At 31.8% G+C, this 21,442-nt stretch overlaps 4 protein-coding genes across 6 annotated transcripts; 2 read left to right on the top strand and 2 right to left on the bottom strand.

Moving 5' to 3' along the window:
- Positions 1-30: 30 nt before the first annotated feature.
- LOC126916152 (uncharacterized) lies at positions 31-2,102 on the top strand. The gene is made up of 2 exons (XM_050721638.1): positions 31-513; positions 752-2,102. The coding sequence occupies exons 1-2, from the start codon at positions 244-246 to the stop codon at positions 1,811-1,813; spliced, it is 1,332 nt and encodes a 443-aa protein (XP_050577595.1). The 5' UTR covers positions 31-243; the 3' UTR covers positions 1,814-2,102.
- A 121-nt stretch (positions 2,103-2,223) lies between these two features.
- Positions 2,224-4,111, bottom strand: LOC126916164 (uncharacterized). Its single transcript, XM_050721660.1, has 4 exons — positions 3,457-4,111; positions 3,133-3,330; positions 2,833-2,983; positions 2,224-2,619 (listed from the first exon to the last, which is right to left on the bottom strand). Exons 2-4 carry the CDS (start codon positions 3,308-3,310, stop codon positions 2,388-2,390), a joined length of 561 nt encoding a protein of 186 aa, XP_050577617.1. The 5' UTR covers positions 3,311-3,330; positions 3,457-4,111; the 3' UTR covers positions 2,224-2,387.
- Positions 4,112-4,265: 154 nt separating this feature from the next.
- Positions 4,266-6,279, bottom strand: LOC126916159 (enoyl-CoA hydratase domain-containing protein 3, mitochondrial). Of its 3 annotated transcripts, XM_050721650.1 has the most exons (7): positions 6,111-6,279; positions 5,673-5,759; positions 5,307-5,480; positions 5,024-5,211; positions 4,861-4,892; positions 4,732-4,803; positions 4,266-4,651 (listed from the first exon to the last, which is right to left on the bottom strand). In XM_050721650.1, the coding sequence occupies exons 1-7, from the start codon at positions 6,150-6,152 to the stop codon at positions 4,422-4,424; spliced, it is 825 nt and encodes a 274-aa protein (XP_050577607.1). In that variant the 5' UTR covers positions 6,153-6,279; the 3' UTR covers positions 4,266-4,421. The 3 variants fall into 3 exon arrangements, with proteins under 3 accessions (XP_050577607.1, XP_050577606.1, XP_050577608.1); XM_050721649.1 differs by having other exon boundaries at positions 4,732-4,892; positions 6,111-6,275; XM_050721651.1 differs by having other exon boundaries at positions 4,732-4,892; positions 5,673-5,887; positions 6,111-6,247.
- A 2,512-nt stretch (positions 6,280-8,791) lies between these two features.
- On the top strand, positions 8,792-20,991 carry LOC126916168 (uncharacterized). Its single transcript, XM_050721667.1, has 8 exons — positions 8,792-9,323; positions 11,160-11,440; positions 12,133-12,539; positions 12,836-12,913; positions 13,144-16,155; positions 16,480-16,563; positions 17,735-18,691; positions 19,158-20,991. The coding sequence occupies exons 1-8, from the start codon at positions 9,194-9,196 to the stop codon at positions 19,369-19,371; spliced, it is 5,163 nt and encodes a 1,720-aa protein (XP_050577624.1). The 5' UTR covers positions 8,792-9,193; the 3' UTR covers positions 19,372-20,991.
- The last annotated feature ends 451 nt before the right edge of the window (positions 20,992-21,442 follow it).

The raw sequence follows: 21,442 nt of genomic DNA, 5'->3' as shown, positions 1-21,442 counted from the left end.
TAATAACGATAACGTCGATACTACCTGATGTTCCCATTTAAAAATGCAACTCAATATATCTTTATGTTAATATTCGATTATGGTGGAAAAACTCTATTATATGTATCGTCTTCTTCGTCATTAAGGATTCTTCAATTTTTGCAGTAAATCATGATGATGATATACGTGATATATACATGAAGATTGTATTGATCTTTAGAAATTATATATGTATTTTAAACAGCCGAGCTAGTTATAATCAGTATGGCGGCATGTTATCGCGATCAACGAAGAATGGGTCAAATGATCGATCAAATTAAAATACTTGCCAGTAATTTGGATGAGTTACGTGCTGAAATTAATGCATTAAGAAATACTTACTTGCGAAACGAAGAGGATCTTCCACATGCAAATGATTTCAAACGAAATAGGAGTAGCGAAATTAATATTTTACATAGATTAAGAAGATATATGAAGAAAGTAACAAACATATACACATTGAAAAAAAGACAAAAACGTGATAAAATTCGAGAGGTATATTATTTATAACATGTGTATATTGAAATATTTACCAATTATTTTGTGCTATTTGTTTTTGTTATTAAATGTTGAAAGTAAAAAGAATTCATGTTTAGTTATGTATATGTACATCACTATTACTACGAAAGTAATTATTTCTTGGAAGTTTGCAAATTAATGTAGTTTTTATGTATAAATGATTTTTATTTTTTATAAACTTATTATAGTTTTATTCTATATATCTTGTTACCAGTCTTATTATCCCTGTACAAATATGGACCCTACATTACCTACGTTTTTAAACTGCATCATTCGTACCCGAAAGAAAGAAAATATGTTACAAATACCAACTAGGATTAAATATTTGAAAAGTCAAGGCAACCAAACGAACGAGAAGATCGAAAGTCGGCACTATATAACGAAACGTCCATCAGTATCTATGCACACTGAAAATACAGACTATCATGGATCATTATTCACAAAACATGGAAATGAACAATATAATAAAATAATATTTCCAAAACAAAATACAACTCTTGTTCCACATTGTTCCGAAATAAGTTGTGAATTAGATTTCCAAATTGAAAATTCAATATTTTCCTCTGGATCCAATGTGAATATTTTTTCAGATTCGTATACTTTAAAAAATTGTCCAGAAAATACAAAAGTAGTTTTGACAAATGGTAATAACAAGCAATCTGCAACAAAATGTACGCAAACAAGAATAGCAAAACTGGGACGAAAGTCAAAAAATTTTAATTTTTATTCTAAACGACCCAAGCTTTACTTTTCTAAAATAAAGAATGCTGTGATTGAAAAAAGAATTATAAGAAATTCGAATGAGCCTGCGTTTACGATACGTCGAGAAGTCAACAATACGAAGAATTATCCAAATTTGAAGAAAAATCGTTCTCAACGATGTTCGTGTAGAAAGAAAAGAAACAGTTTTACCCAATTGAATGGTGAAAACACGAATGGACAAAATTTTCCCATAGAAAAAAATATTAAAAAAATAAAAAATAACTTATCCATAAAAAACATGTTCGAAAATCTATTGCCTGTTACAGAACCAGAGTTGTCGTCTTCGTTACTTTCTTTGGAGTTAGATATTAATGTTTCTAATAATTCCAGTAACATTGAGGAATTTTCAGAACGTAGAAAACCAAGAACTTATATAATACGTCAAACAACACAGGAATGTAATCGAAATAACTGGTTGAATAATTTTGAGAAGAGTGTCGTTTGTGTGGAACAAACTTCCGATTTGACCCTTTCTTCATATAGTTTTTCTAATCATAACGTTCATTTTAATTAAGGGAAGTATTCGTAGTTATTTATTTTTATTGATGGAATTATACTTTGTTTAAATTCTAATGTTTCAACATTATAAGTAAAATTATATGTAAATCTTCATTACATTAATTGTAACTAGGATATAATTTCATACGCGTTTGTGTGTTGCAATTTATTAGATAACAATATAAAACAATATAATATTTAAGTAATAATATACAAAACAATATAATATTTAAGCAATAATATACAAAATCTATATATAGATATATTTCTATTTTTTATAAAAATCTATATTTTATCTACTTTGTATTTATCATATATCACTATATTTTAACAGTTAAACAAAATATTACAACAGTCTTTTTAAAATTACATGTAGAAATCTTTACCATTATGTACCAAATTAAAATTTGATAAATTGCACCATAATTGCCAGGAAAAATATTTTATTTATCTACGTACAATTAAAAAAGTTGTAAAAAGAATATGCAATACTGTTGCAATTCTCTATAATCGTAAGACATATATAGTATTACACATTACAGATCATACAGATATTACACATATCAGATCATCAAATCATCAGATACTGTTCATCTCTTTTGTATAATTTGAGAGTTATTGTTGGTAACTGCAGTTGTAATTACCGAGTTCGCGGCATATGCATGGCTGTGAGAAATAGTCTCCCAAATCGCCGCGAACTTACCAAACATCCCATCATTAGAATTGTTTTTCTTGAAATTATGTACCGAATAACGGTTATAAAGTCCCCAGATGCTGTTCATTAATTTGCTATTATATTTTAGCGGTGTAAGCTCTCGGCCTATAAATATTTCGTCGAAATTAATTAATATATGTATATAATATGTGTATATAAAAACACAGTATATAGCAATGTGATTCTATGAAAAGACAAAAATATTCTTTCTCATAAAATACTATTCTAATAACATTCTAAATTCATTATTTAATTCGTTATTTTAATAACAACCTAAAATAGAATATATAATTGATACTTCATGGATTTGATATGTATCTTCCGAAGGGGGTCTCATATTGAATGTGTTTTCTTTACCCGCTTTTTCCCTCTCCTCTATTGGTGGTGTTATCATAGCATTGCGTTCTAAATTGCGGCGGACTTTGCACGCTGCAAATGCACCCTGCGGAATAGCGGCCATTCTCTCGCAATCTACAATAAAAGAAAGAATGTAAAAAAATCATTTATAATATTCAGTACTATTTTTAATTCTTAATCACAAATGACGTTATTAATCTTTTCTGAGGATAATTATCGCAACACCACTAAAAAATAATACTAAGTATATAAAAAAAACGAACCTTTGCAAATTTCGAAAAGCAAATCCGCTAACCTCCTTTTAACACTTCTCGTTGTTGCACTTTCTTCACAGATCTTGATTTTCAAATGTTGAAATTCCTTGACCCACAGGAACTCTCGAACTTGTTTCAATGTTTCAAACTTCATACAGCTTCGACGAGAATTTCTCAAAACAATCATCGACTAATTAGAAGGTTTTTCTAAAAAGAAGAGAGAAGAAAAGAAAAGAAAAGACGTATGTACAATGAAAACGAACGCACTTTCTATTATTTTGCAAACAAAACATTCGACACTCTAACTTTGTTAGGACCCAACGTCGTACTAACTTCATATAATAATATTGGTTTCGATTTATGAACGTGTCTCGCTAACAAGTGGGGAGAGACAGATTTAACGAGAGACAAAATGGGAAATGAACACAGAAAAAAAGCATTTTTGTAACGAGTAGTCGAGATATCAGCATTCTTCGAGATTGATGACGTCGCCGACCACCACGACTTTCTTATCTTTACAAAGACCTCTCGTATTTAAAATACACACTTTTATTCTGTGATATGTAATCTACATGTGTATTACTGAAATAGAGAGATCACTATAATCTTTACAATTTCTAGATTTATTTTGTATAGTTTATATTGTTATTATGTAAACTTTTAATCTTAAAAAGAAGAAGACTTATGCAATTGATAACGAAAATGAAAGAAAATTAAATATTTCATTTTCTGACATAGATTTGTAAAATGTTAAAAACAAATCTCTTTCATAAAAGGTTCATTCGTATTTCAATAAAATAAGTTTGGTTTTCTATCTATCAAAAATTTCTAGTGCAATTTTAAAAGCAGAAATATTTTATAGCATATAAAAATCTGTTTAAATATATTTCAATAATTATATTCACGTACTTTTTATATGAATTTTTGCATGAAATTTGTTTTAAATTTGAACATAAATTGATGATACATTGTAAGTGAATTTTACTGTCATGTAAGGTTAAAAATTCTTTTTGTTTCGTTCTTCATCTTATCGCTATAAAAACGACACTTTTGAATAGTTCCAACAAGGAGAATCAATTCTTCGATGGGCGAAAGTTAAATCAATTACGTTAACATAATTTTAATAATTAACTGTGAAAAACTAGCAAAGAACATAATAAATTTTATTATGTCAGATGGTTTAATATAGAAATACAATAGAAGTAATCATATTTATAACATTTTCTACAAAAATAATAAAAATTTTTCCATTACTAGGAATTTATATTAGATATTTCATATATATACACCAGTCCATATTAATTTTTCTCATAATCATGACTCCAAATAGGTTTTCGTTTCTCAATGAAACTTTTGATACCTTCTTGAGCATCTTTCATTTTTAAACTATTAATCATCTTTTCAGTTCCTAAGAAATATGCGGTTGACATATCAAGATCCAATTGTTCATACAAAAATGTTTTTCCAACATGAATAATAGAACGGCTTTTCATATTTATAGATGTAGTAATCTTTTCAATTTCTTCTTCTAAATAGGAAACAAGATAAAATATTCTAGAGTTAGTAGCATTTCAATTAATTATTTTGTTAAATGAAATTTCAACTTACCAAATTTATCATTTTGTACAACTTTACTCACAAGTCCTGCTTCGTATGCTTCTTTGCCACTAATGCTAAAACCTGTAAATAGCATGTACATTGCTATCTTCTTGGGTACATTTCGAACTAAGGGAATACCTGGTGTAGAACAAAATATTCCAAGGTTGGCTCTAAAATTTAGTGGTAAATAAGTATTATTTAAACTGTAAGAATTAATTAAGAATATGTATAGCACATTTATACGTAAAAGTAAATTTGTATTTATATTTAAATTTATATCTAGTATACAGAATGTATATACCCTGGTGTAGCAAATGAACTTTGTTCAGTACAAATAGCAATATCACATGCAGTAACCAATTGACAGCCAGCTGCAGTTGCTATACCATCTACAGCAACAATTATAGGAACAGGACTTTGAGTAATTGTTCGCATCAACTCTGAGCATGTTTCAAAGATTTCCTTGTGAAGTTTCTCATTGTTACCAGTCTAAACAATGCAAGCCAATCATTTCTCTACAATGAATGTAAATTCTTACATTAAAAAGACTTCTACTAGTAGTATTTCATGATCCATCTACAAACCAGTTCTTTTAAGTTGTGTCCAGCAGAAAATACTCTTTCCAATCCAGATTTAATAACTATGGATCGAAGATCTTTACTATCTTCATCCTTTTTTATGTTCATTAATAAAGACTTTAACATTTTCAAAGATAAAGAATTACGAGATTCTGGATGATTTAATATCAATGTCTTTACCTAATTGCAAAAAAAAAAGAAAGAAAAAATAGTTTAGTAGTATATTTATAATATTATTGATAGTTAGAAAATGATAATTAAATTAATATGTTAATAGTTAATAATATATTTTTTATTGTAGATCTAAAATTAATATCTGTGGGAAATAGGAAATTTATTGGTACTAGCTTTGCAGATGTAATGTATTCTTACTCCGTTATCTTCCTTGATTTCTAGATATTTTTCTTCTGAAAACAACATTCTATTTACAGAAAAAGTCCTCGTACTAGATCTTCCCACCTGCAATATCCATATACATACAATAGAAGGAACAATTTGAAGCAATTTCACAATTCTCGCTAGATTCTAATCGTGTAATCCCGTAAATCTTCATAGGTATCAATGCCTCTACATATATATATTTGTATCTATTTGGAACCAAAATTTTGGACATTATCTTTAATTGTGTTATATTAATATACATGTTCCAAAACGTACACATAACTAAAATCTTTATCAATAAAATTGCAAATGGAAAATAATTTATTAGAATTAGGTTATATAACCTTATATAACCTGTGTACGGTAACACATACTTTACATAATATGCTCTTATACATATATATATAATTTATTTTGAAAATAAAATACCTGAAAATAAATAAAAATATCTTTCTTTATAAACCTTAACATTTTAGGTTGATTCCTTTTATATTAATTTCTTTGTAAAATAATAGTATTAATTCTGTTACTTTTTTTAAACTTTTCGAAAGCAAATGTAACTTGTGACATATACTGATTGTCTGTAAATCATGAATTAGCTAAAATAATGATTATGACGATCCTCAATTTTACAAATAGCAAGCCATTTTTTATATTAATATAAAATATTAAATAGTAATCAAATGGAAAAAATTATTTTCTCTTTAATACATAAATAAATATGAATAATATGATCATTTATATAAGTTTATACAGAACTACAGAACAATAGCAAGTATAACTAGAACCAAAAGTAACAGATATTTCTAAGTTTTGTATAAAAAGTCATTGACAACACAATATTTGCTTAAATGTAATATAATGAACAAACTAAATCTTAAAGAAATTTTTTAAAAAATATTTCGGTTACATTGGTACATTAACCAATTATTCGGTACATTAAATAGTGTTTTGGTTACAAATAACCATACTTTTAAATGTTTTGATTACGAAAACCATTATAAATAATCAAAATTCTTTACTGGCAGCCATTATCGATAACAGAATTCTTTTTTTTTATTTTTATCAATTCTTATACTGTAACTTTTTAAATTTTGGTTATGACATAATTGTTACAATCCTTGTGCATAACTCATACTTTATAGACATAGGGCATAGGTACAAATTAATTAAATATCTCGATAAATAGCGTTATAAAGGAATTTCTTAAAGTAAAAAATAGTCGTATATATAATAATAATAAGAAAAATATTGTTAAGACTTGAACACTGAATAAATTAAATTAACTGAATAAAAGAACTCGATAAAATTTCTACAAAAATAAATCAAACAAACAAAAAGTTTTTATTCATAATCTTATAGAATGTAGTATATAAAATTTAGATAGCGGATAAATCAATAATCAGATGAAACGGGGAGCAATGTTATATGCAATCCAATAATAACTTCATCAAACCTCGGAACTCTCCAACTGTCAGAGAACCTGTCATCGGTTACCATGGCAATCATTGTTTCCCCTAACAACTAACATGGCGGAGGTTGAGGGTAAGTTTGCATATGTCAAACAGTCTCTGTTAGTATTTACGAAGTCATGGCAATTCGCCTGATACAAATAACGCGTCGAGAGATCCCAGCGATTGCCGCGTGAGTTTTTCTTCGTGTTATACTTCCGTCCGGTTCCAGTTTCGTAGCCGGAGCCGTTTTCTAATAATATATGTATACGAGAACCACGCGAACGCGAAGGTATTCGGATGTACATATGTATAAACGGAAAAGAAAAGATTGATCTCTGATCTTTGATCGAATAGATCGATTCCTTTCGAATGAAAAATTGAATAAGTGGCAAAAGGTGAGGTCATATTTTGAATTTTACACAAAATCGGATTGATGCCTGGCGAATAAATAATCGATATACAATCTTGATACAATTGCGATCGAACGTAACGTATGTGATATTTATGTCACAAATGATAAACATTAAATACTGCTATAATGTTTATTACTGCATATATCTGCTAGTTATTTTCGTTAAAATTGTGGCAAATTGTTTAATTCATTGGGTTTCGTTTAATAATTTACATGAAAATTTGAATTTTTAATTTTTGGGTTATTTGAAATCTTATTTGAAAATTTATTTGAAATTTTGAAAATAATTCTATTGCTGTTTCTATCGAAAGAAAATTTTGCTTTAACCTTCGAAATGCTTTTAGTTGCATTTGTCATTATTATAAAAATAATTTGCATTTGTTGGATAAGTAATGATTATCATTGTTATTATTCTTCGAATCAGATACATATACAATTAATTGTTTGAACGTACATAAATTGTTCAAGTTATTCAATTATTGAAATGTTTCTTACATCAATACTCATTCCAATGTATACATATATGGACTTGTATGTGTCTTTAATGTATTCCTAACAGTATTGATTAAATCTACGTGTATACATGTGTGACATCGATATATTAAATCATTATATTTAAGAGTGATCCATGTTGCATGGTCACAATATTTACCGGAATTGAAACTCGTAATAGAATTAAGAACATGAACTTGTGTATAACGGATACTTTTTTGCAAGTAAACTCTAGACAGTGATTTCACACGTTGTTGAACTTTTATCGACAATATGAAAGCCATTTCACATTCGAAACTTTTTTAAATTTCGTCGGCAATCTAATGCCAATTACATTGTTACTCTTTGAATTTTATTCTTAAAAGAGCATCAATGCTCTCATATAATAAAGTGGGATTAAGTATAAAAAAGAAAAAAATATATATATGTACATAACTTATTCGTAGGTTTTTAATGGAAAAAAAGTCCACATAATTCGTCTTACATAATGAATAGATGTTCGTTATATGTTTCAAAACAATCTGTTGTGACGGCTTAGGTGACAAGGAGGCATCGTGTATTTAAAATCACATTTACAGTTTATTCGAAGCGTCGTATTTGATACTTCATAAAATTATTTAACTTTTCAGAGACAAATTTATTAAGTCCAAAAAAGATTGTCCTCTAGAATTACTTGTTTTAAATTATTTTAAATTCTTTTTAATATTTTTACTTGCTCAAAATATACTTAAGATAATATTAGAAAATATTTTAAAAGGCTTAAAAAAGGTAATTTCCACATATGGAGGCATTATATTTGCATTTTTTAATATTACATTTGAATTCAAGAAAAAATAAGTGAACACGATGTATACATATGTACATATATGTCCTTATCTCCTACTACATTAAAAAATTTAGAACTAGAAGTTATCTAGAAATTGACCTCGACTAATTTTCTTAATAGAGTGAGAATGAGAGAGTAAAGTGAGAGTGAGAGTATCAATCCTATCGCTATTAAAAGGAAGCAGCAAACGTTCCTGACTCTCTCGCAGTGACACCTAAAATAAACTCCATTTAACAAGAGAAGAGAACGAGATCACGGATACACGTTGCGTACAAGAACAGCCTCGTGCCGATGGAAAGACTCAGTCGGTGCGTCTCCATGCTCTTCAATGTTGTGCTGTGTTTCGAGAGGAGCTATCGCAGGGGCGGACCAAGGGCCGCCCTATGATCACTGTTCGACGATAGAGCAACTTATCAACTTAAAAGAAATAGTGCAAGTCGAACAATCCTGTGAATCAGGTGAGATTTATGTGATGAAAAGTGGAGATTCTCTAAAATTTTTGTGAGTGCTTTTCGTTCACCTTTGATTACTCTGGTCTAACCATTGTGTCATTTCTAGTTAACAACTTAACAGTCAAATTTGATTCTGTTAACTTTAAATTACGTTTTTATTGATTCGTCGTTAATATTTTTTCTTTTCTTTGTTCATATTTCATGTGGTGAACGTTGCAATCAAAGGTTTTTTTATAGTTTAGTTAAACAAAGGATATTCCAGTTAGAATACATTGAAGTTAATATTAATTTCTTCATGTTTATGTAATCTCTTTTGTTTTTTGCAATTTATTATAATCCTTGTCTCTTGATGCTTATATCACAAACGATAGGATCGAACGTTCCTGAAAATAGCGTTATAAATAACGCGGAATTCATTGGATCTCCTCAGTTGGTAATGAAAGAGAATGCCAATATTGTTATCTTGTATTTTATGGCTCGCACGTTACTTTACGTCTTACGGTTAGTTACGTGATCTGCAAGTGAAAGATGACATAATTTCTTTTTGAAGTAACAATGTGAATATCTGGAATTCTTAGTAATTTTAAAATCAAATAATAGAAATATATTTCCTGATGCAATAAACACGCGAGATGATACTTTATTAGATTTATCGACGATGATTGCAAATAAAATTGCCCTTTTAAATCTTTTCGGTAGCAGGCTCTTGAAACTCAGGTTCAAAAAAATACGCTCATAAATCTATTTATCATCGGTGTACAACGTAAAAAAAATCGCAGTAATCCGCATAAGGAGAATGAAAACCATCTGTCGTTAATCATCGATGAATAACGCGTCGGCAGGATTATGAATTCGTCCGTGAAGGTGACACTTCGGAAAGGCAAACGTTGGATGGTATTCAACGTGGTCATGGAAGTCATCGAAAAAGCGGGGAAGGAAGGAATCGCCGCGCTGAGAGCAGCATGCTGCAGCTCTCGTCCATAGCGCAACACAAGACTCATAATGCTCAAACGGTAACTCGGTACACCAAAAAAGGAAGCTTGATCGTTCGTGGGCGAGTAGTTCTTGCGAGGGCGACACCTCGTCCTCATCCACCTCCACCTCATCTTTGTTGTCGTGGACGTCGTTCAAAAGAAGAACCACACAGGTGGCTGCTATCTACGCGTGCACTGCAAACGATCGATCTGTTCGATCGTCAATTACCTATCGATTCATAGAATTCGATCTTGCTCGATATCGAATCGATACTTTTACATGCGCTTGATCTCTACGTGTTTCTGTTTTTTGCCTTAATAGTTTCATCGCGACCCTGGGTATTTAAGTGATTAGTTTGGACATTATCAGTTATGAGAAGCGAATAGTTTGGCGAATTGACCTTTGATACAGAGTGATATTAACTGAGTTAAAATTAATTGTGGTACGACGCTGCTGATTTTCAAATAAATCTTTATTTGAAGCTTGTAAATATAAATAAATCTTTTAAAAAGCTTTAATCGTTAAAGGTAAAATTAACATTGTAATTTGTAAGATTTCAGTGACTTCACTTAAGCTCTAACTTAACGATTAATACTAAGATTACTAATCTCTCGACGCGTTCATGTGTGCACGTTCGAATGACTTCCATTTATCGCAGTCTGAGTCAGAAATCATGGATTCTTCGATTGAAAGAGATGAGAATATTATGAGGCTGAACTGTTGAAGATACATTGATATCGGCTCACTAATGCTGGTTGACGCGTTTCGATCGTTCTGATTCATTCTGCTCGATATACGGACGCATCTCGTGTGCCTGTCGAACAGGAGGATCGCAGCAGCTCATTAATTCTTGGTAAATGGACACAGATGTGCCGCCCATCCTTCTGCCGTGCGCGATCTGCGCACGGACCTTTATGCCGCAGTCGTTGGACAAGCACTCGAAGATTTGCGAGCGATCCGCGAACAAGAAAAGGAAGCCCTTCGACTCGGCGAAACAGAGGATCCAGGGCACCGAGTTGGCAGAGTTTCTGCCCAAGCAAGAGAAGAAACGTCGTTCACTGGATGATAAATTCTCCAATCCTAAATCCACTTGGAAACAAACGCATGATGATTTTCTGCGGGCTATCCGCGCAGCACGCAACGAGATCGTAAGTTTTGAATCCTCTGATATATTAACGTAAACCAATCAAATTTTACAAGTGTATATTCAATCTCAAGATTAATAAAAGTCAGAGGCTTTAATTTTAATTTTAAAATCAGATAAGTAAATTAGCTTGAAATACATACCTTTATGTATTATGTAAAACGTATCATATGTTTAAGAAAAATTGTTACTTGTGTTTTTAAAAGGAAATAATTACTAAATTATCGAATAATTATTTCATAATTAACCTGATGAAACGGAACTATGAGTAAAAATAATTGGCACAATTGTTACAAATAATTTTGTATATTTATGATTTCGATTCAAGAGATAAATTTATACATAATATGTAAACGGAATAATTGAGTAATATAAGATTGCACGGTTGAATTGAAATGAGAAGGTAACTAGCGAGGCAGGCAGGGGGAGGTGAGAATTGCAGGTAGAATTAACCCAGATGCATCACGAATGACACAAGTGCGTTCGTGCATGCAATGAATTCTCTTCGCGAAGTGCTTTATAAAATTATAGTTTGCTTATATCTGCTTTGCTGCTTTGTTGTTAAATCGTAATATAATTCGTATCTATTGCTGTGTAGTAATAATTATTATATAAGATATATAAGCTATAAATTTGAATATATAAACTCTATTTGCATATCGTAGGATTTTATACAGTGCTGCAATATATTTTTAGGCAGATTCTACGATGCAGAAACAGTGTGGCACAACGATTATATCAAATGCACCAACACGCGCTAACGAACAGGGCATGTGTCCGACCTGTAACCGGCATTTTGGTGTCAAGGCATACGACAGACACGTGGCCTGGTGCAAGGAAAGAATTACACGAGCGCCGGTCAGCCCTGCAACGAACATCGCCAAGGAACGTCTTGAAGCAAGGATGAAATATCGAGCTCCAGTATTGAAGAGTCGTCGACAAGCAACCCGCGAGAAGTATTCCACAGGCTCAACGATCACCCTGAGTTCCGGCAACAAAACGTTGCCGACACTGGCAGCTAATAATAAAGCCAAAGAGAGCGCATCAGCACCGAGTTGCAACAAGACCAAAGACACCCCCGTTAAACAGAAATCGACTGTCGTGTAAGTTGTTTGACTTTTTTCAGGAAAAAGCGAATACTTTTTGGCATACAGCTGAAATTCATTTATTTGAGTCTCGAGCCTATCATAAATGAAGTTACCCTATCATAAATCGGTTCGTGTGACTGGAGTACATATAAATTCGGTGATAAAATCTACGCTTTAACTATCTTTCATCTTATAAATTCAATGACATCTTTCAAAAATCAAAACTTCACTTTTTTAATGAAACGAACTTTTCAAACAATATCTATACATACATATACTCTAATTTGACTAAATTACTTTTACAATTACAGCAGACGTCCTAGTCAAACGAGAGAGTCCTCCAGCCCTACGGTTCCGATGAAGTCACGATTGATAGACCGTATAAATAGGTATGCTGCCTTTGAATATACATAACCACAATCAATGTGCGTCTTAGGAAATATATACGTGGAGCTTAATTTAAGTACATGTTAGTAGCGTGCATGAGGAGAAGGAAAAGGGACAAGGTTGTTTTTAATCAGAAATATTTAAGCGACAGCATGCATCAGATATTGATAAAGCCTGATGACCTTCTCCTGATGTCAGGCACACATCCTTGATCCTGTTTCCTCATCCTCAGACCACTGGAAGACGAGGCCGGACCGGTTACCTTTCGACCTGCTCCCCCTGTTAAAAGAACCTCTCACCTCCCTGTTCCGCCCTTAAAACATAAGAAAGAAAGTTTCGAAGAGTGCAACAGCGTCCCCTTGCCAAGACCGTACAGCAAACAATTGAAAAAGACACAAGGAATAGTGAGACAAGATAAAACCACGAGCCAGAAAACTAAACAAGACGAGAGGCATCAACCATTAAATTCTGCTAGATCATTGAAAGCGAACATCGTTTCAGCTAGAAGTCAAGGCAATCCAACATTAAACGATATTTCGATTAACGACGACATTATGGGTGTCACTGTGAAGTCATGCATCATATATAGAGAAAATGAGTTGATAACATGGAAACAGCTTGTGGAAACAAATCAAGCGAAAGATCTTAAAGAAAGCATTGAAGATTTATCTTTGAACGAAAAGCAAATGGAAAATGTCGAATTTGCGTTAAGTGTGAATGTGGAAAACATGAATCGGTCGACTGCGTCAACAACATCGAATCAAACGTATTCGTTTAAAGATTCGCTAATGAGTGATAAAACTGACGACATGCATATTACGAGAAGTAAAAAATGGAAACCAGTAAGACATAGTCCTCGTGTGGAATTCTGTTTAGGAGATTGGGATAGAATGAATCACATTTATACTTCTTCGATTAATTCCGTTGTCGAAGAAGCGAATACAACAAGCGATTCTAGAAATTCTTGTCGGAATTTAAAACTGGGAACTCTTAAAACAAATGTATCAAAGCATTCCGTAATAAAAGAGGAAGGAATGATGAATAAAATGCGATCTCAAGAAGATAATTTTTATTTCGAAACCTCAGACGCAATATCGCCTTCTGAAAGTTTTAAATCATCGAGGGATAGAATTTTAGAGAAGAAACAACTAAAACCGACCACTTCTGCTGATTCTTTTGCACAAGGTAATTTTGAAGATAATGCAGAGATTTCTTGTAGTAATTTCAAAGTTATGCATTCACAAACAAATTTGTGTGAAAATAGCGATATTCATGCATTGAATGCCAATGTACCTATAATAAAAGGAACAGGACTACTAGATTGCAAAAATTTACAAACTATACATGCAAATGAAAGCGTTGGTGCGATAGAAGGAAATATAAAAGAAAACATATTGCCTTTATTTGAAGAAAATTTGCTATCTTCAATTTCCTATGGACAATTTGCAGACATCTGCAAGATAAGTGAACCTGAAAAAAATAAAAAAATTGCTAATAGTAATATACAGGAAGCAAATCAAGAGGTAACTCAATTAATTTTACATAATGATCAACCAAATAATGAATGGAGTAAACGAAAATATATTAAGACTGCCGACAATGATAATGATGAACTTGATATTGATACAAAAAATTCAATTCAATCGATACGAAGTCAATGTGAATATTCTACAAGAAATGAGAATATTAATAACGATGCGTTTCATAATTCTGAAACAAATTGGATAGAAATGGAAACTAATCCATTTGATACAGACGTTATGTTACAACCAACTAGATCAAGCACACCATTTATGAACATTGAAAATTATTCGGAATTCAAATGCGAAGATTACGAAAATTTTAAGAAAGAATTATGCCTACTACCAGAAAATTCTGAATGGAAAGTGGAAATTGACACGCAAACAGGATCTGAGATGTTATATCGGGTTGAAAGCAGACATTCAAATTCTTTAAACTCAAGGCATTCGTCTCGTGGTAAGATTGGTAAATCGGAAAAGATTAATTTTGCAGTTAGTCCCTCTAACAATAGACATAACGAATGTAATAAAAACATAGAAGGTTCCTCAACAATTTCGTCTCCGATAGCACAAAGAGAGAGAAAAGTTTTGTCAAGAGATACGTGTTCCTTGTTAAAAAAGAAAGGAGAAAGCTTCTTGAACGTTACATCGCCAGTGCAGAAAGAAGAGCAAATAGAATCTCCAAAAGTGCACAAAAAAGAAATTGCGAATCAAATAAATATTTGTAACTGTCCGGCGGAAGTTTCTCTAAATTTCAAATGTGAGAAGAATGTTGGCGAAGCATCTGTTAATATTAATGAAAACTCCTTACATTCTGAGAGTCAAGTTTGCGATACATCGTTAAATAAGAATGTTCTAGCAGATAATCTTATGGAAGAGTCTTCGGAAGCACAAAGTAGAATAAAATTTAGCGAAAGTAATTATAATTGCAATCTAACTGAATCTTTAACGAGTCATTTCGGTGCAAATCTGAAAAAAGATGATTGTTGTTATAAGAGAGAATATACTGTTATTGAAGATAATAATAATTCAAAGAATACATTAAATATATTCGAGAAATCTGCCGTGAAAAAAGATGTCATAAGCGAAGAAGTGCAAGAAATCTACAAAAATTGCTCGGTCAAAGATTTCGATTGCGATAGTGATAATAGCATCGAACGTCGTGTACAAGACAATATAAATAATTTCAAATCTGTCTCTGACGAAAACGATAGAACCAAGCAGAATTCCCGCAGTTTACGATCGATAGTTTTGTCAGAATCTTGCTTTAGATTAAGTCAACGAGTTCGATTGCATGATTCGTTAATAAATCGATCGACAGCCTTGAAACCACATCGATCGAAAACGATCGAGGTAGAAAATATGAGTATTTTGAATGAAAGCAGTGATAGTTTAGCATCATCCGCCGATGCGGTAGATCTCACGGATGTGAAGCAAGTCGAATCTGTTGAAGTGGAAACGATTGAGGAAATTGGTACAAGAAATAAAAGTATCAGATTTAGAATATTGCCGGAGATTAAAAGCCATATGATAATGAAAAAGAACTGCAACGAAAAGGAGAAAATCGATAATCAAACGTATTGGCAGAAGGCGTCGAAAGCTTCGAAGAATAGATTGATCAATCTCGATCCACCGCATCAGGAGGCGAGCAGGTTTCTTAAGAGAAACCCAAAATTTCGCATTCTCCCATCTGTTCCCAGTAACTCTTCCTTGATATGTCACAGGTAGGAATAGGCATGTTAGATTATTTTTCAGGATATTTATTAGTTCTTTGTAGAACAAATCTTTATAATACGACGACAGTAATCAATTTCGCTCCTATTAAGGTAGTTTTATAAATTTACTTTAAAATAAATATTAAGTTGAATTGGAAATGTTACCTAAATCTATATTTCGTAGATAAACAATTTAATAATATGCTATCGATGTTGTCATTTGTAACGTAATTTATTACAAATTGAAAATATCAATTTTCATTCACCGTTACGAAATGAAAACATCAATTTTATACTGTATTTAGGTTTCGTAATACACGTACAATATTATAGGAATATAAAACTGCCATTACGTCCCGTATGGAGCAATTATGTGCGCAGGAGACCGGATTTTAATCTCGTACTTAGCGGTAGAACGTAAGTCCAAGCAGGATAAACAAACATTGTCAAGACAAATTTCTCACTTCTCGCAGAATTGTCATCAAGTTAGCTCATTTTATCGAAACGATAGCTTTAAGCCAATTCTTATTATGATATAGTTAATTGTTCGAACCGCAAATTTAATTTTGGCACGTTCTTTAATGTATGTTGTATCGCATGTGCGACTCCACACGAGTTTAACTATCACATTATACGAAGATTTACTTTGAAAATTGGTTAAAGAACATGCTTTGCATGTTTATCCCAGGCTGAAATGCTTTTCTGATGTTTTGTGTACATATCGTTATCGTTCCACAGGCGCATTATTGACCTTGGCATTCGTTGATTGCTTTCTAAAATAGGAAATCTGAAAAATTCGATACAATCCAGATTAATGTAAGCATGGGAAAGAGATGACAGATTTTTCGATGAATTTCCGTTTACTGCTAGTATCTTCGTTTTAAATGTTATCATGGCGCATTTATTACATTTGAAGCAGCTATTTTCAATTTATTCCGTGTATATATTTACGTACGTATACGCGATATCCTCTATGAAATAAGTTTTTATATTACTCACTGCATTGATTCTACTACGCAAGATGTCTTTCTTTTTTGAGATCTTTTGTACAGTAAATGTTTTCTTGAACATTTTAATCTTATGTATTGGTAGAGTTCTATAAAATACATCACAAAAAATAATCTTAAAATTCCTTAATATATATTAAAAAGAATGGTTGTAGTTCTATTATATGCTTCGATACGAACATTATAAATAAATTTATGTTATATAATATTTTACTTAATATTATTGATATACAAATTGAATTTAAATCTATTATTGACTATAGGTAGACTATAGATTATGATTTCCCAAAATTTTAATTTTATTTATTTACACATTTTTTAATTACTTACGAAGACATCTATTTACGAAAATCGACGGATAACTTTTTGAAATCTTGATACATAGTTTTATGTAAGCTCTATATGTAAATTTCATTATTTTCTGTATCATAAATTTTCCTGCGAAATTATATTAATATTTTAATTTGGATAATCAATGCATCAATCACAAAACTTTTAATAATTAAAAAAACGATATGTTCCCGAAAGAAACGTTTTCTAGTGAAATAGGGATGACATTGAACCGCTAATTATGCTTTCAGCGGCAGGGATTACGATCCTTTCTTACTAGCAGAGCAGCAGATGAATGACTTGCTGTCGGACACCAGCGAACAATCTGTGACGGACAGTCCGCCGATCGAACAAAACCAAGATTCCTCTTTTCCTCTTTCTCATTCCTCAGCTTTTGTCAAATATCCTTGCCAGCCGTCTCTTTCGAGTCCTGAAAAACGATCGTCCTTGATAGCTCCTCCATCGGAATTCGACGATCTCGCGGCAGATTTCTCGAGCGATTCCACCGAGACTAACTCGTTATCGCAAGAACCTTTTCTCAAAGATCTCAAAGAGAGCAAAGAATTCAAAGATTCGATTTGTAAAACGAAGCTAGAAAAGAAATCTCCCGTTAGAGAGTTAGGTAGACGAATAATTATCGATAAATCGAAAGCTTTAGGCGGTGAAGTAATCGACGCTACAAATTGTGGTAATAGAAGTTTTGTTGGTAACTCGGAAAAAGTTCATAAAATTCTTGACAAAGTCTCGACAAAAGTTATTCGGCCTAACGTTAATCGCTCCGTTTCCGTTCGGTCCTCCTCCGCATCTAAAACTACCCCGGATCGAAAAAATTGGAATAATTCTCATGAAAAAAGATCGTTTCATAAAAATAGCGATACCTACAAGTCGTCAAATAACAGTCTAAATAGCAGGAATAATAATTATACGAACCTTTCAAGAAGTAATTTGAGCCTTAGCTCTATAATATCTTCGGATGTGGACATCAAACGATCGAATTCTGTGTTCGACGAATTGATGACCTCGTTCGAGAATGAAAATAGTTCCTTCCCCTCCTTGAAATCCTTCATGAAAAGTGATTCCTTATCCGTATCTAGCCCTGTTCACGGCAGACAACGCAATGGACAGATTAGCGATGAGGAACTATCTTCGCCCGAGAGCTACAAAAGACAAGATTACAATAAAATGAGCGCCGATTCCGCTTATAGCAGGTTAATATGCGATTGTTTAGTGATATAGTATGTATAAAATATTAGAGAAAATTCTTATCGTATTATTCTATTACACGACACACACACACGCGCGCGCGCACGTATATGTATGTCCTATACGGTACAATTTTGTATACATATATTCCGCGTCTCTTTAGAGATATTTAAAATATTTGGCCCCTAGTTCTTCGTTCATACTCATATTTCAATCGATGTTATTACTCAAATCGGTTTATGTTATAGGTATGCATATTTTTTACTTAACAATTATCCGCTTCTATAAAGATTGCTCTGCATTACAATAATACATTTCAAAACTCTAAATATTTTCCAAGCCAATTTTTACACGAACGATAGATTATATTCTAGAGTATATTTTGGATTATGTGTGTAATTTGCCGTAATTTTCGCCGGTACCATATAATCTCCTGCATGCCTAAAACCCCATTCAATTTCTTCCTCCTAGTTTAAATCGCAAATATTCGCATCATGGACGCAGCACTAACGATGTGGTCGGATGCTTCGATGAGGATTTGTTGAGGAACAATCGTCAAGACAGCGATGGAGTCACGAACATGACCAAATGCAAGATGTCCAAATATTGTCACCGATGTGGTTTCAAATTCCCGGAAACTGCCAAGTTTTGTTGCGAATGCGGTATCAAGAGGCTCGTGCTTTGAAGCACTCGGCTGATCGACCGATAAAAACAACTTTGAAACACAAAGAATCGACTCTGAGTAAATTGTTCTAGCCTCGAATCGATTGCAAAAGCTTTTTAAACAAAAGGGACTATAGTCTATAAGAAACTGTAGTTTAAAATTACAGATGAAAAACCGATTCAAACATATATATAAACAATCGTAATAAGCAGGTACTCGAAGCACGAAGGATAAAGTATCGGCACAAAGGAATTGAAAAAAGAACTATCTTAAATATTCGTGAAACCATTAGAGAAAAGATTTTTTATTCTTGCAGTTTAGAGTTAGACCTATATATTTATGTGCTCTAGTTACTGGTTTTCGGTCATTGTGAAATTTACAGAAAAAGTCTAGAAATGTTAAATTTTCAAGTATTAATGAACACACAAGAAAAACGAAAATAAGTTGCAGGAAATAGATCCGAATATAAATAATTGCAGAATTGTTGGGTAGTAATTGCATCTCTGTCATCGAGTAATATCAATTTAAACGACTCGCCATTATTATCTTAGTTAACACGAGAATTAGATTTTAAAAGGTCAATTAATATGGATTTAACGTGCTGCGATTGTAAAACTCAAACTTGTTCTATTTCAAACATTCGCGCGTATATGTATGAAAATCAAATAAGAATATAAAATGAAAGTTATTATAATACAATTATTATATTATAATACAATTGCTTCATCGCAGATTATATTCTTTGGAACAAATATGTGAAATTATAATTTTTATTGTCTTGCATCAAAAAATGGACGAGCATTTATACGCATTATTAAAAGGAAACTTTGCATTTTTTTTTTGTTGAACTGCAAGTACATGACAGGTCGAAAATTGTAATTTCATAGTATAACAATTATGTACTTTGTTCTTTGTACTTTGGGTTATCTTGTTCATTGTTTGATACTCATTAATTGTTTTTGCTTTTTACTCCTCAACTTTACGTTTGTAAGTAAGCGATATATTGAAAACCGCCTTCTTCCACCTTCTCCCTGCATTTACCTCCTAGTAATTTTTTTATGAACTTTTTATATAAGAGTGGCCACAACGAATCAAGGCGGATAAAAATAAATCATACATTTATTCAAATAATGTATTTTATATATGTGTGTGTAACGAAATAATTGTAGCGTAAGTTTAAGAGTATTTATTAGTAATAGTTCAATTGCTGGTACAATTTCGCGCTCAAATAACAACGATTAATCGTTACTAAGATTAATAAATTACGGGTGGGTAGCGAAACGCACGGGCAGCACTTTTAATAAGTCTAAAAACTTAACTTTAATAAGTCGAAAAACTTTCTTCATAGAAAAGAAAAATGAAAAAAACGAGAGTAGTTGTTACACATCTGCCGAAATAGCGCCAATATCCTATTAAGAGTGATTCGTCGTTATCATCCGTATTTAAAGAGCATTGAAACAGGACAGAGAACATTTAAAAAAAAATCTACCAAAATATACGAACCTAAATATAAAGTCATGAACCGATTAACAGAGAAATCCATACCGAACTAAATGTACATTGCCCTAATAATAATATAACAAATTATCTATGTTTTGAATTGTATTTTTGCAAGTGCAATAAAGTTATGCTTGTACAAGATCTAGTACTGTACCTATCTGAGTTTTACATTCTGAAAATAGTCATGATTAAATATTTTGCTTCTTTTATCAAATGACGAACAAACATAGCAGCTTATTTATGTGTAATTATACTTCATGTATACTTCATGCTGCACACAAACTTCAAGAAATAATGTTACGATCTGTGAACTGTTTGCCACGATTTTTTGTAAGCAGTAACAATTATTAGAAAATTAATTTTTTAAAGTGCCTTGATTTTTATGTTTCGGTTTTTTGTAGAGGTTTGGTTCACACTCTCAATACTTGAACAGAAAAACTAATAGATATTTTCACGTAAATGTCAGTCCAGGTGAAAAAGCCAAATGTGGAACGGAAAGTAGTAACGTAAAGATTTTCTAATAAAATTTGTTATTTGTTCTTTTCAAAATGAATGTCCACGAATAATTGACATTTTAATGTTTCAAATATTG

The sequence above is a fragment of the Bombus affinis genome, chromosome 5 (genome assembly GCF_024516045.1).
Source record: "Bombus affinis isolate iyBomAffi1 chromosome 5, iyBomAffi1.2, whole genome shotgun sequence".
Classification (NCBI taxonomy): Eukaryota; Metazoa; Arthropoda; class Insecta; order Hymenoptera; family Apidae; genus Bombus; species Bombus affinis.
This window is presented reverse-complemented; position numbering and strand designations above follow the sequence as displayed.

Coding starts and splice junctions, on each gene's coding strand:
- LOC126916159 (XM_050721649.1), bottom strand. CDS start 6,152: ATGTTAAGGTTTATAAAGAAAGATATTTTTATTTATTTTCAG. Junction 5,760..6,110: donor ATATTTTTATTTATTTTCAG/GTATTTTATTTT, acceptor TGGATATTGCAG/GTGGGAAGATCTAGTACGAG. Junction 4,893..5,023: donor AGTTCATTTGCTACACCAGG/GTATATACATTC, acceptor ACTAAATTTTAG/AGCCAACCTTGGAATATTTT.
- LOC126916168 (XM_050721667.1), top strand. CDS start 9,194: ATGTTGTGCTGTGTTTCGAGAGGAGCTATCGCAGGGGCGGACCAAGGG. Junction 16,564..17,734: donor CTCGTACTTAGCGGTAGAAC/GTAAGTCCAAGC, acceptor TTATGCTTTCAG/CGGCAGGGATTACGATCCTT. Junction 18,692..19,157: donor GCCGATTCCGCTTATAGCAG/GTTAATATGCGA, acceptor TCTTCCTCCTAG/TTTAAATCGCAAATATTCGC.
- LOC126916152 (XM_050721638.1), top strand. CDS start 244: ATGGCGGCATGTTATCGCGATCAACGAAGAATGGGTCAAATGATCGAT. Junction 514..751: donor AACGTGATAAAATTCGAGAG/GTATATTATTTA, acceptor TCTTGTTACCAG/TCTTATTATCCCTGTACAAA.
- LOC126916164 (XM_050721660.1), bottom strand. CDS start 3,310: ATGATTGTTTTGAGAAATTCTCGTCGAAGCTGTATGAAGTTTGAAACA. Junction 2,984..3,132: donor GCTTTTCGAAATTTGCAAAG/GTTCGTTTTTTT, acceptor CTTTTATTGTAG/ATTGCGAGAGAATGGCCGCT. Junction 2,620..2,832: donor AATATGAGACCCCCTTCGGA/AGATACATATCA, acceptor CGAAATATTTAT/AGGCCGAGAGCTTACACCGC.